The sequence below is a fragment of the Ovis aries genome, chromosome 1 (genome assembly GCF_016772045.2).
Source record: "Ovis aries strain OAR_USU_Benz2616 breed Rambouillet chromosome 1, ARS-UI_Ramb_v3.0, whole genome shotgun sequence".
NCBI lineage: Eukaryota > Metazoa > Chordata > Mammalia > Artiodactyla > Bovidae > Ovis > Ovis aries.
Window position 1 is genome coordinate 39,651,928 of NC_056054.1, and position 12,541 is coordinate 39,664,468.

A 12,541-nucleotide genomic window follows, 5' to 3' on the forward strand; every position below is an offset into this window, starting at 1 on the left:
GCATAATATTCAAAGAAAAAGAAAAGATGATTTCGGAGGACTTCTAGTGAAGTCTTCTCTGACTTAGACTTAAACGCTAGACCCTCTGACTTTTCCCCCTACCCCAACAAAATGGATGGATTTAGTAGTCTCACGGGGCGCTGGGACAGAGGAGGCCTTAACAACGGTTCTCATTGGCCTTTCAAACTGAGCCTTTTGGACAATTGGCTGTGAAGGTTTCCAGAGGCCACCCCACAACGCTGATTGGATGAGGAGTGGCCAAGTGCCCACCTCCTCTACAGTGCCGTTTAGTCTTGTTGCTTGGCAACCGATTTGCGTCTTCTTGCCCAACCGGCACCCAGTTAATTACACCTGTGAAGCGGAGACGGTGACTGGTTAAGAACACCCTGAACTTACGCTTCTTACGCCCACTTCACGCATAAGCAGCACGAGTGGTCTCAGGGTTTCATCCACATTTATCTTCAGGCTGGGCTGTGGGCTGGCGCGGCAAGGACACACGGCAGTGGAGAAAGTGCTCAAGTCTTCCTTCTGAAGTCCTCCTTTAGAAGAGTCAGAGGAGAAAAGAAAGTCGCTGCTACGTGCCCAACTTAGGTCCACCTCTCTTGGGAGTATATATACAGCATTCTGAAGCTGGAGAAAGCAAGTATTTATGTCAGTTAACTAGGTATAGGAGAGTGACCCATAACCTCAGACACTTGCCTCAGAGCGAACCGTAGTAGTGAGGGGACAGGATCAGAGGATTTTTTGCCTTATCATGTACAGCAGAGCTTACATCTTGCTAAAAAGAGAATTCCAAGAGTTGAAGAACAACAATTATGAGGTGAGTATTGGAGACGTGGAGGTTGTGTTTCATTGGGGTACGAGTTTTTAAAAGCAGTTTAATCTGTGTTTATTCCACAAAGCATAATTGAGTTAAATCTAATTTGCACTACAGACTTGTTTAATGAACCTATTTCAGTATAATAATCTGTTTCATAATAATTATTAGTATTTCATAATAGTAGTTAACAGTATTGAGCACACTGTGCTGAGTAATTTATGGACTTTAATCCCTGAATGTAACAGTCTATCAGGTAGTAAATAACCATTAGTTATTTAGTTAGTGAATGCAGGGTTGCATTCACTAATTATCAATTGTGCCTGCATGTTCAGTGGCTAAGTTGTGTCCGACTCTTTGCAACCCCATGCACTGCAGCCCACCAGGCTTCTCTGTCCATGAGATTTTTCCAGGCAAGAATACTGGAAAGGGTTGCCATTTCCTTCTCCAGGGGGTCTTTCCCACCCAGGGATGAAACCGAGGTCTGCTGCGTTGGCAAGTGGATTCTTTACTCGATACCACCTGGGAATCCCCTCAATTATCAATACAATATTGTAAAGTAGGTAGTGTTTTGTTTTACCTACCACAAACCTAAGCCTCAGAAAGCTTTCAGTAAATATTTGGGCTCGGGATTCCATCACAGGGTTTTTTGACTCCAAAATCCCTTGCTCTTAAGTCTTGAGTTCTTTTTCTTCCTGTCTAGTGCACTTTTTGCCAATTGCTGTGACATATAACACATAAGTGTCTTTCCCTTATAATTTCATTTTAAAATTTTTATTTATTATTATTTTTGGTTTGTGCTAGGTCTTCATTGTTTTGCACAGTAATACTTTCTTTTCCCTCCATTGGAATAATGCCTCAAGTGTAGGAAAATTTTATTTTTACATATGAGCATAATTTTAGAGTTGTGTTTTTCTTAATGAAAATTTACTTCATGCCTAGTATAGCATCTGTAGGGTTTTTTTTAAAGCTATGAGGAAATACATGCTTTCCAACTATTCCTTTCTTTTTGAATTTGAATCTTAAATTGTCTATAGAATTACATAAGTCACATATTCCATTCTTGACCTTCCTGTCCCATTTGTGATTTTCATACTAATGATTTACTTAAAATTTACTATTGCATGTATTTTCTGGAATCTACCTTATCTTCTGTGTAATAAGACAGTATATAACGCCTTCTCAAGTCAAACATTTTTATCAATAAAAGAAAATTTAGAGCTTTTGGAATTCATTGTAACCTAATATCTGACTTCCCAAACTGCAATAAATATTTAATCTTTTTTTCTGCTTTAATTTTTCTTGATGTTTAGGGTATTACTGCCTTTCCTATAAGTGAAGATATGATGCAATGGGATGTTGACATTGAAGGTCTACAGAATACAATTTGGCATGGTTTGTGTTTGGGAAACCAATTTACTTTTTTATAAAAGCCTTTATATTATTAGCCTAATTTCTTTAAGGTTGCACTGTATAAATTTTCTAGAATTCCTAAAGTTTTCACATGTTAATTTTTTCATTGTATGGCTTAATTTTTTGCCATTTGTCAACATGGATGGATATTTTAGGTTTGAATATTTCTTTATGCCCAGTCTTAATGTTATCATGTTTTTAAGAAGCAGACATAGGAAAACATATCAACTGAGAATATCATCTAATAGTCTTCCATGAATTCAGAGAATAACCAACAAAATGCCTGATGGAAAAATCCCACAATTATGTCTCTTTTTTTTTTTTCTCTATGATTTTCCCACAGATGTCCATAAGTCAAGTTCTCAAGAAGACTAGGCAACCATAAACTTTAATGACCATGCCCTCTTAGAGTTGCAGATTAACAAGATATATTTGCTTAGTGAGATAGGGGAGAAAAGCATGTAAGTGGATAATTACAATAAAATATAACATGTCCTGTTATGAATTTTGAATGGAATACTTGGGAGGCAGTGATTAGTTAATTTTGCCTTGGAGAGTCAGGAACAGCTTCCCAAGGAAGTGACACTTGAGTTGGGTCCTGAAGAATGTCTGAGAATTCACCAGGTTTAGAATCAGAAGGCGGAGAAGGCAATGGCACCCCACTCCAGTACTCTTGGCTTGAAAATCCCATGGACGGAGGAGCCTGGTAGGCTGCAGTCCAGGGGATCACAAAGAGTCGGACACGACTGCACGACTTCACTTTCAGTTTTCAGTTTCATCCATTGGAGAAGGAAATGGCAACCCACTCCAGTGTTCTTGCCTGGAGATCCCAGGGACGGGGGAGCCTGGTGGGCTGCCGTCTCTGGGGTCACACAGAGTCAGACATGACTGAAGTGACTTAGCAGCAGCAGCAGAATCAGAAGGAAGTGCAAGTAGGCTAAATAGCCTAGCGAGAGCTGAAGAGAGGATTCTGGAGCAGAGAGTAAATATGAGAAACCCAGTGAAGAGGCTGGTATTAGAGGGACAGAGTTAGTGGATGAAAAGGACTGGTGAGAATGTGGCTGAAAACACTGGGTTAGATTGTGAGGAGTCTATTATACCATCTAGAGGTGTCTGGGCATCCTCTAATCCAATGTACTTATTAATATAGTAAAACTCTAGGGACATTGGGGAGGATAAACTGTAGGCATAAACATCAATATTAGGTTATAGTTAATCATTAATGACACTTTATTAAAAATGTTTATTTCTATATCACAGGAGCATTCTTCCAACTGAGAATAAATTTCACATCAGAGTATAATTTTGTCCCTCCAGTTGTGAAATTCAGAACAATTCCTTTTCATCCAAATGGTAAGGAACAAATAAAATTAATATCATAAATTCTGTCCATATTAATGTTATTTTCATTAACACTGATAATGGTTATTTTTAACATTATAAAGTAAACATACTTATTGGGAAAAATATTAAAAAGCAGGAAAAATTATCATCTGAATCCTAACTCAGAGAGATACTATTCTCAACATTTAATGAGATTTATTTCCTTTCTTCCGTGTATGTATTTTATCTCCATAGTTGAGTTATTACTCAAAGATGTATATATTTTTATTTAAAATGACATAATACATTTATTTCTGCAGTGTTAAACATTCTTCAAAATATAATTTTGAACATGAGTGATATTTGTATGTCTTCTTTGGAAAGATGTCTTTTCAGGTCTTCTGCCCACTTTTGGTTAATTTGGGGGTTTAATATTGAATTGTGTGAACTGTTTGTATATTTTAGATATTAACCCCTTGTCGGTAACATCATTTGCAAATATTTTCTCCAATTCTATAGGCTGTCTTTTCATCTTGTCAATGGTTTCCTTTGCTATGCAAAGCTTTTAAGTTTAATTGGGTCCCATTTGTTTATTTTTGCATGCCTTGGGAGACTGAGCCAAGAAAATATTGCTATAATCTATGTCAAGAGTATTCCATGTATGTTTGCTTCTAGGAGTTTTATGGTTTCTGGTCTTACATTTAGGTCTCTAAACCGGTTTGAATTTAATTTGTATATCGTGTGAGGGAATGTTCTAATCTCATTATTTTGGCTTATTGATATGGGTATCCAGTTTTCCCATCACCACTTGTTGAAGAAACTGTTTTTTTCTCCATGGCATATTCTTGCCTCCTTTGTTGTAGTTGAATTGACCACAAATGCATGGACTTATTTCTGGGCTGTCTGTTCTGTTCCATCAATATATGTGTCTGTTTTTACGGCAATACCATGTTGTTTTGATAACTGCAGTTTTATAGCGTAGTCTAAACTCTCAGAGGGCTATATATACCTCTAGCTTCATTCTTTTTTCTCAAGATTTCTCTGTGGCTCCATATGAATTTTAGGATTATTTGTTCTAGTTCTGTGAAAAATATTCAGGATATTTTGATAGGGATTGCATCAAATCTGTTGATTGCTTTGAATAGTATGGCCATTTTAACAATATTAATTCTTCCAATCCAAGAATATGGAATATTGTTCCATTTCTTTGAATCATCTTCAGTTTCCTTCATCAATGTTTTATAGTTTTCAGGGCGTTGGTCTTTCACCTCCTTGGATAAATTTACTTCTAGGGTTTTATATGCTATTTTAAATGGGAATTTTTTTCTTTTTACTTTCTCTTTATGATATTTCTTCATTGTTGTTCAGTTGCTAAGTTGTGTCTGACTCTTTGCAACCCCTTGGGCTTTAGCACACCAGGCTTCCCTGTCTTTCACTATCTCCTGGAGCTTGCTCAGACTCATATTCATTGAGTTGATGATGCCATCCAACCATGTCAAAGTCTGCTACCCACTTCTCCTGCCCTCAGTCTTTCCCAGCATCAAGATCTTTTTCAGTGAGCTGGCTCTTTGTATCAGGTTATCAAAGTGTTGGCACTTCAGCTTCAGCATTAGTCCTTCCATTGACTACTCAGGGTTGATTTCCTTTAGGATTGACTGTTTCATCATTAGTGTATAGAAATACAATAGATTTTGTATATTAATTTTTTTTCCTTCAGCCTTGCTAAGTTCATTGATTCTAATAGCTTTGGGATGGAAACTTTAGGGTTCTATATAAAGAATATGTTTAATTTTCTTATTCATATTTAATTAGTAAAGATTTATTTCCAGTAACAGTATTGGATATACAGAAAAGGGAAATGTCCATAAATAGCTACAATGTCCATAAATATAGGAATTTTTAAGTAAAATGTATTATAGCTATGTACATTGCTTTTAAACATAACAAGAAAAATATATGAAGACTTTACTCTTTGGTCATTGTTACCTCCCTAGAATCTTCACTCCCTGGCATAGAGTTGGTGTTCAAATATTTTTTTGAATAAACTTATCCAAAATATGTTGACAATTTACTATTAAATGAAAAATACTTTGAAGAAAAAAATGTAATTTAATTTTAAAAACATAGTAACTACACACACACAAAAGTGTGTGTGTGTTTTTTTCCCAAATACTATTAATAATTTAGTTAATTGACTGTATTATGACATAGGCTAACCTTTTCAAATGACTTTCCAATGTACATATAACAGAACAAAGCTGGCAGGAAGGTTTTACCATCCTCAACTTGTGGGTTCCATTTCTGGACCTAAGACATTTATTCTGTCACTATTTCCAGCCAGTGGGAAGTGGAGAGAAAAAGAAAAGGCAGAAACAGCATCCTTATTAAGAAAATATGATCCAAAAGGTGCACACTTTACTTCTGCTGATGTCCCACCATTAAGACTTAGTCACAGGGCCACATCTTGTTAGAGGAAAGGGCTGGGAAAATGTGGGCAACTATGTATTCATCTAAAACCACACAGGGAGATGGGGAGGAGGCAGGCATCATGTTTGAGAGAGGAAATGGAGGAAAGGAAGAAAAGACACTGGAGGACTATGAATAACGTTCTTGAAACTTTTCTTTTATATACATATAAATTTATTTATTTTAATTGGAGGTTAATTACTTTACAATATTGTATTGGTTTTGCCACACATTAATCAACATGAATCTGCCACAGGTATACACGTGTTCCCCATCCTGAACCCCCCTCCCTCCTCCCTCCCCGTACCATCCCTCTGGGTCCTTGCCAGCCATCTAATGTAAGCTAGAGAGCATCCTCAAATCTGACATCACATTTAGAATCTCTCTCCATTTCTCATTCTTTACCTTTATCTCTAGGAAATGTCAGGAACATAGGTTAAAGGGACTTTTCTTGATATGGACATTGGTAACAACTCAATAGGGGTTTGTAACAGATTTTTTTCAGTCAAACATTTCTGATTGTCATTGCCATCATCAGTTCAGTTCAGTTCAGTCACTCAGTCGTGTCCAACTCTTTGCGACCCCATATATTGCAGCACGCCAAGCCTCCCTGTCCATCACCATCTCCCGGAGTTCACTCAGACTCACGTCCATTGAGTCTGTGGTGCCATTCAGCCATCTCATCCTCTGTTGTCCCCTTCTCCTCCTGCCCCCAATCCCTCCCAGCATCAGAGTCTTTTCCAATGAGTCAACTCTTCTCATGAGGTGGCCAAAGTACTGGAGCTTCAGCTTTAGCATCATTCCTTCCAAAGAAATCCCAGGGTTGATCTTCTTCAGAATGGACTGGTTGGATCTCCTTGCAGTCCAAGGGACTCTCAAGAGTCTTCTCCAACACCACAGTTCAAATGCATCAATTCTTTGGTGCTCAGCCTTCTTCACAGTCCAACTCTCACATCCATACATGACCACAGGAAAAACCATAGCCTTGACTAAGCGGATCGTAGTCGGCAAAGTAATGTCTCTGCTTTTGAATATACTATCTAGGTTGGTCATAACTTTTCTTCCAAGGAATAAGCATCTTTTAATTTCATGGCTGCAGTCACCATCTGCAGTGATTTTGGAGCCCCCAAAATAAAGTCTGACACTGTTTTCACTGTTTCCCCATCTATTTGTCATGAAGTGATGGGACCAGATGCCATGATCTTCGTTTTCTGAATGTTGAGCTTTAAGCCAGCTTTTTCACTCTCCTCTTTCACTTTCATCAGGAGGCTTTTAGTTCCTCTTCACTTTCTGCCATAACGGTGGTGTCATCTGCATATCTGAGGTTATTGAGATTTCTCCTGGCAATCTTGATTCCAGCTTGTGTTTCTTCCAGTCCAGTGTTTCTCATGATGTACTCTGCATAGAAGTTAAATAAGCAGGGTGACAATATACAGTCTTGACATACTCCTTTTCCTATTTGGAACCAGTGTGTTGTTCCATGTCCACTTCTAACTGTTGCTTCCTGACCTGCATACAGATTTCTCAAGAGCCAGGTGAGGTGATCTGGTATTCCCATCTCTTTCAGAATTTTCCACAGTTTATTGTGATCCACACAGTCAAAGGCTTTGGCATAGTCAATAAAGTAGAAATAGATGTTTTTCTGGAACTCTCTTGCTTTTTCCATGATCCAGTGGATGTTGGCAATTTGATCTCTGGTTCCTCTGCCTTTTCTAAAACCAGCTTGAACATCAGGGAGTTCACAGTTCACGTATTGCTGAAGTCTGGCTTGGAGAATTTTGAGCATTACTTTACTAACATGTGAGATGAGTGCAATTGTGCAGTAGTTTGAGCATTCTTTTGCATTGCCTTTCTTTGGAATTGGAACGAAAACTGACTTTTTCCAGTCCTGTGGCCACTGCTGAGTTTTCCAAACTTGGTGGCATATTGAGTGCAGCACTTTCACAGCATCATCTTTCAGGATTTGAAACAGCTCAACTGGAATTCCATCGCCTCCACTAGCTTTGCTTGTTTACTGGAAATAGACTGCCTTATGACCCAGCAATCCCACTGCTGGGCATACACACCAAGGAAACCAGAATTGAAACTTTTCATATCGTTTCTTGATCATTTTTACCACTGAGTTATAATTTCAGTTTTCACTTACTACAGTTTTAATACCAACTAGAATTTTTTTCTAAATACTTTTTTTATCATGTTGTTCACTCACCTTTTGTCCATTGCACTGTTAACTATTATTGTAGTTTCAAAATACAATGTCCCAAACCGAAGACCCTTTTTTTCACCTTTTCAACATTTTCTTCCCAGATCTTTCCTAAAGATTGCAAGATCTTTCCATTAGATATAAATAATTTTTCTTTTTTTTATAAAAATTATTTATACATTGATAAAAGTATTTTTAATAATGATAACTATCATTTTTTGAGGATCCACTCTATGCCAGGTACTCTATTAAGGACTTTGTTTTTTAAACTCATTTCAGTGAAAGTAGGTACTTCAGTCATATTCCCCATTTCACATACTAGGCAAATGAGACCTAGAGAGGTAGTTCATTGCTCAGTGTCCATTGCTGATAGTGGAGGAGTCAACTGTCAAATTTATGTGTATCTGACACCAAAGTCCATGCTCTAACAACTGGTCTATATAAACTGTCACATTCATTGCAAAGTTTGTCACTTGCTTTCTAACTTAGCCTATGATATGTTGATCTTCATAAGTTTTAAATGATAATTTTATGTATAAATATTAATGTGTTATTTTAATACAGTAGACCCACATTCTGGCAAGCCCTGTATAGATTTTTTGGACAGCCCTCGTAAGTGGAATAGAAGCTATACATTGAGCAGCATCTTACTTACCCTCCAGGTAAGAACAGATTAATAATAAAATGCTGTCTTTGTTGTTGTTGTTTAGTTGCCCAGCTGTAGCAGACTCTTTTGTGCCCCCATGGACCCATGGACTGTTGCCTGGCAGGCTCCTCTGTCCATGGGATCTCCCAGGCAAGAATACTGGAGTGGGTTGCCATTTCCTTCTCCAGGGGATATTCCTGACGGAGGGATCAAACCTGTGTCTCCTGTATTGGCAGGTGGATTCTTTACCGCCGAGCCACCAGGGAAACCCAGTGATGTCTTTAATACATTTAATTACCCAATTATTCAAAGTAAAAGGAATAAAATATACAATGTATATTTAAAGGATTTGAGTAAGCTTATATGACTCAATAATATTTCTACATCAAAACTGTAAAATGGAACTTGAACTATAAAAACTATTATTTTTAAAGTGAAATTGATAGCTTATGCCCTTTCCAACCAAACAATATGTATTTTATAAAAGAAGAAAAGAATTGTTCGGATGGTTTCAATTCTGGAAAGATACTCTTAGGCTTGCTTTTGGCTCCTAACGTCACTTTGTAATGCTGAACAGGCCTTTTAGATCTTTCTTCATTCATGAACTTTGCCTTCCTCAGAGAGGTGAACAAGTGACTATAATGTAAAATAGTCAGCTTTACCCTTTATTTATGACAGTACTAGAGACCTGCTTTGATAAGCTTTCATATCAAACCCAGTGAACAATTAAGCCAGGAATTTCCTCCTCTACTCAGTAGAACCCTGTTTATAGAATGTATCCTTTGCATCCTAAATCTATGGTATTTAGAAGCATGCTTCTGTGTTGTGTGTGTGTTATGTTGTTCCTGACCCTCAAAGAGCCTCCTTTCTCATCCTGAGATGTTAAATGATTTAACATCTTTAAAGAGCGTCACTTGCTTTGACCACTTACATCTGGCCCAGTGAGATTCTATCCACCAGATTTATCCATTTTAAAATTCTAACTACTCATCATTAATAATATTTGGAGATAAAGTATTAAATTTTGATTATCTGAAATACCTGGAGAATAAAGTATTCTGGCTTAATTGAATTTTCTCAGTAACATAGAATTATAATAAAAATTCCATCTCTCCTATGTCTTGTTTTCAAAAATAAAACTATCGTTAACTTTCTATCTAGTCATCTTAGTATGCTAGGTAAAATTTAATATTTTTAAAAATTCAGTGTTGAATTTAATCATTCATTCATTCTACAACTGTGTATTGAGCATATGTACTAGTGCCAGGCCATGCTCTGGAAGAGAGATTGGAGCAAAAACTTTGAGGAAGTAAGCGAGCGTGATGTGCAGAGATTTGTGGTTGATCTTTCAGATTCTTTCAAACTGAGTCATCCTATCTCTTCCACCTAAGTAGAAACAGCCTTCAGTTCAGTTCAGTTCAGTCACTCAGTTGTGTCCGACTCTTTGCGACCCCATGAATTGCAGCACTCCAGGCCTCTCTGTCCATCCCCAACTCCCAGAGTTCACTCAGACTCACGTCCATCGAGTCTGTGATCCCATCCAGCCATCTCATCCTCGGTCGTCCCCTTCTCCTCCTGCCCCCAATCCCTCCCAGCATCAGAGTCTTTTCCAATGAGTCAACTCTTCTCGTGAGATGGCCAAAGTACTGGAGTTTCAGCTTTAGCATCATTCCTTCCAAAGAAATCCCAGGGCTGATCTCCTTCACAATGGACTGGCTGGATCTCCTTGCAGTCCAAGGGACTCTCAAGAGTCTTCTCCAATACCACAGTTCAAACGCATCAGTTCTTCAGCGCTCAGCCTTCTTCTCAGTCCAATTCTCACATCCATACATGACCACAGGAAAAACCATAGAAACAGCCTTAAAAACAGTAAAAGTGAATGTTCTCGAAAATGTAATGAGTGAGGGCAAACCAGAATGAAATGGTGAACATTTTGAATTGCAGAATAATTTAATCAAGGTAAATTGGGGACTGTGAGTTTAGATTGCTTGGCTTTACTTCTTGGTTCTGCCACTTAATACCTTTGCACTTTTGGAACAAGTTTCTCCACTTATCATTCCCTCCATTTCTTCATCAGTAAAATGGGGCTGTTAGTAGCTAACTCATATAACTTGTGAGGACTAAATGTATGAATAAAGTACTCAGAACCATGAGTGGTCTAAGAAAAGAATTCAATAAAAATCTGGTTAATATTTACCTGCAGAGTAAAAGCTATCCTAGTTCAGAAGTTCAAAAGGAAGCTTCTGATAACACCTCCCCTCTCCAGCCAAACATGGTATGGGAAATCAATATTGTCTCTGACTATTTTTCAAATAGTTTTATAAAACAAATATGCCCACATTAGAAAACATTTTTAAGACAGTAGAAAGGAAAAAAAAAAATCGCTGGTAATCATAAAGAAATTCCTTCCCTGTTGTTATTAACATTTTCTTCTTATCTTTTCTCTTGTGTTTTAGTTTTAAATCTTCAGTTCCAAATTCCCTACAAGGTCAAGGCCAAATTCTATTGCCTGACCAATGATTTACTCCTCACACCTTGGCCTTAACCTTCCGAAACACACCATGGCATCCCGCTCTTATGTATATCTTTATTATTTATCTATTTTACTCACAGTGCTTGGTTCAGTTCTGGTTACAAAGCATTTATAGAGTTCCAAACTCTAAAGTTACAAACCAAGTCAATCTTGGACCTTAAGAAGTGCTCAGTCCAGTTCTGCATCTGACTAGCATCCCATTTTATTCCCTCTTTCTCAGTCCTTTTGGCAAGCAGCTGCTCACATTTTAAGAGTCAGGTCGAAAGATGCCTCCTCTGAAATGCCTTTCCTGATTTCCTTTCCTAGGTGAAATTAATGGCTTTGGTTTGGGGAGGAGGGCTTTCTTGGTGAAGTGTTGCCCTAAGTAAATCTGTGAGAGAGAACTATAATGCTATAATGCAAATACTGTTTCCTTATCTGTCTTCCCCTATTAGACTGTAAGCCCCTGAAGGTCAGGAAACAAGTCTAACTCCTGTGGTAGAAACTAAGTAATATGACTGAAGCAACAAATCTATTTTTACGTAGTTGCAATGATAGTATATGTGTTCGAATTATATAGCTTATTACTTTATCACTTAACATTTCACTCAAGTAATTTCCAGGTTGCTACAATTAATATTTTAATGGCTTATTGAATAGTTCTTTGGAGTTCAGTGCTGCCCACTAGAACTTTAAGCACTTATGGAAATTTTCAATATCTGTGCTGTTCAATATAGTAACCCCTAGTCTCTAGTTCTACTGAGCACTTGGAATATGGCTCCTATAACTAAGGGACTGAGTTTTTCATTTTATTTAAGTACTAATAATTTAAATTTAGATTACTTTCTGATTACAACCTTTTGAATAACAGGTGATACACATTTATAATTATCACATTGTTATCCATGGGATTAATACTTGAAATGGTGTTAAAAATATTTTCAAGTCTAAATATGCTAATCATATGCTCCTAAATTTCTATGATCTTGATTTCTTTGAAAACTTGTCCTTTCATATATAAGCAAAAGCAAATATCAACACTCATCCACAGAAGGAATTCCAAATTCATAAGCTTTAATTAATTGGACAGTATAAAATATACTCACTGGTACAGTGAACAGTATGACAAGACAAAAAGATTGGACACTGAAAGATGAACTC

At 37.3% G+C, this 12,541-nt stretch overlaps 1 protein-coding gene across 9 annotated transcripts in view; it reads left to right on the top strand.

The window, feature by feature from the left end:
* The first annotated feature begins 316 nt into the window (after positions 1 to 316).
* Positions 317 to 12,541, top strand: part of UBE2U (ubiquitin conjugating enzyme E2 U) — a 78,622-nt gene continuing 66,397 nt past the window's right edge. For 7 of the 9 annotated variants that reach the window (XM_004002044.6, XM_027970829.3, XM_027970839.3 and 4 more), the window contains exons 1-4: positions 317 to 820; positions 2,131 to 2,212; positions 3,491 to 3,583; positions 8,787 to 8,884. In XM_004002044.6, coding sequence (XP_004002093.2) covers positions 755 to 820; positions 2,131 to 2,212; positions 3,491 to 3,583; positions 8,787 to 8,884 — 339 coding nt within the window. In that variant the 5' untranslated portion in view covers positions 317 to 754. Of the gene's footprint in view, positions 821 to 2,130; positions 2,213 to 2,573; positions 2,692 to 3,490; positions 3,584 to 8,786; positions 8,885 to 12,541 lie in introns of all 9 variants that reach the window. The other 2 variants (XM_042249214.2, XM_042249210.2) reach the window with 2 other exon arrangements.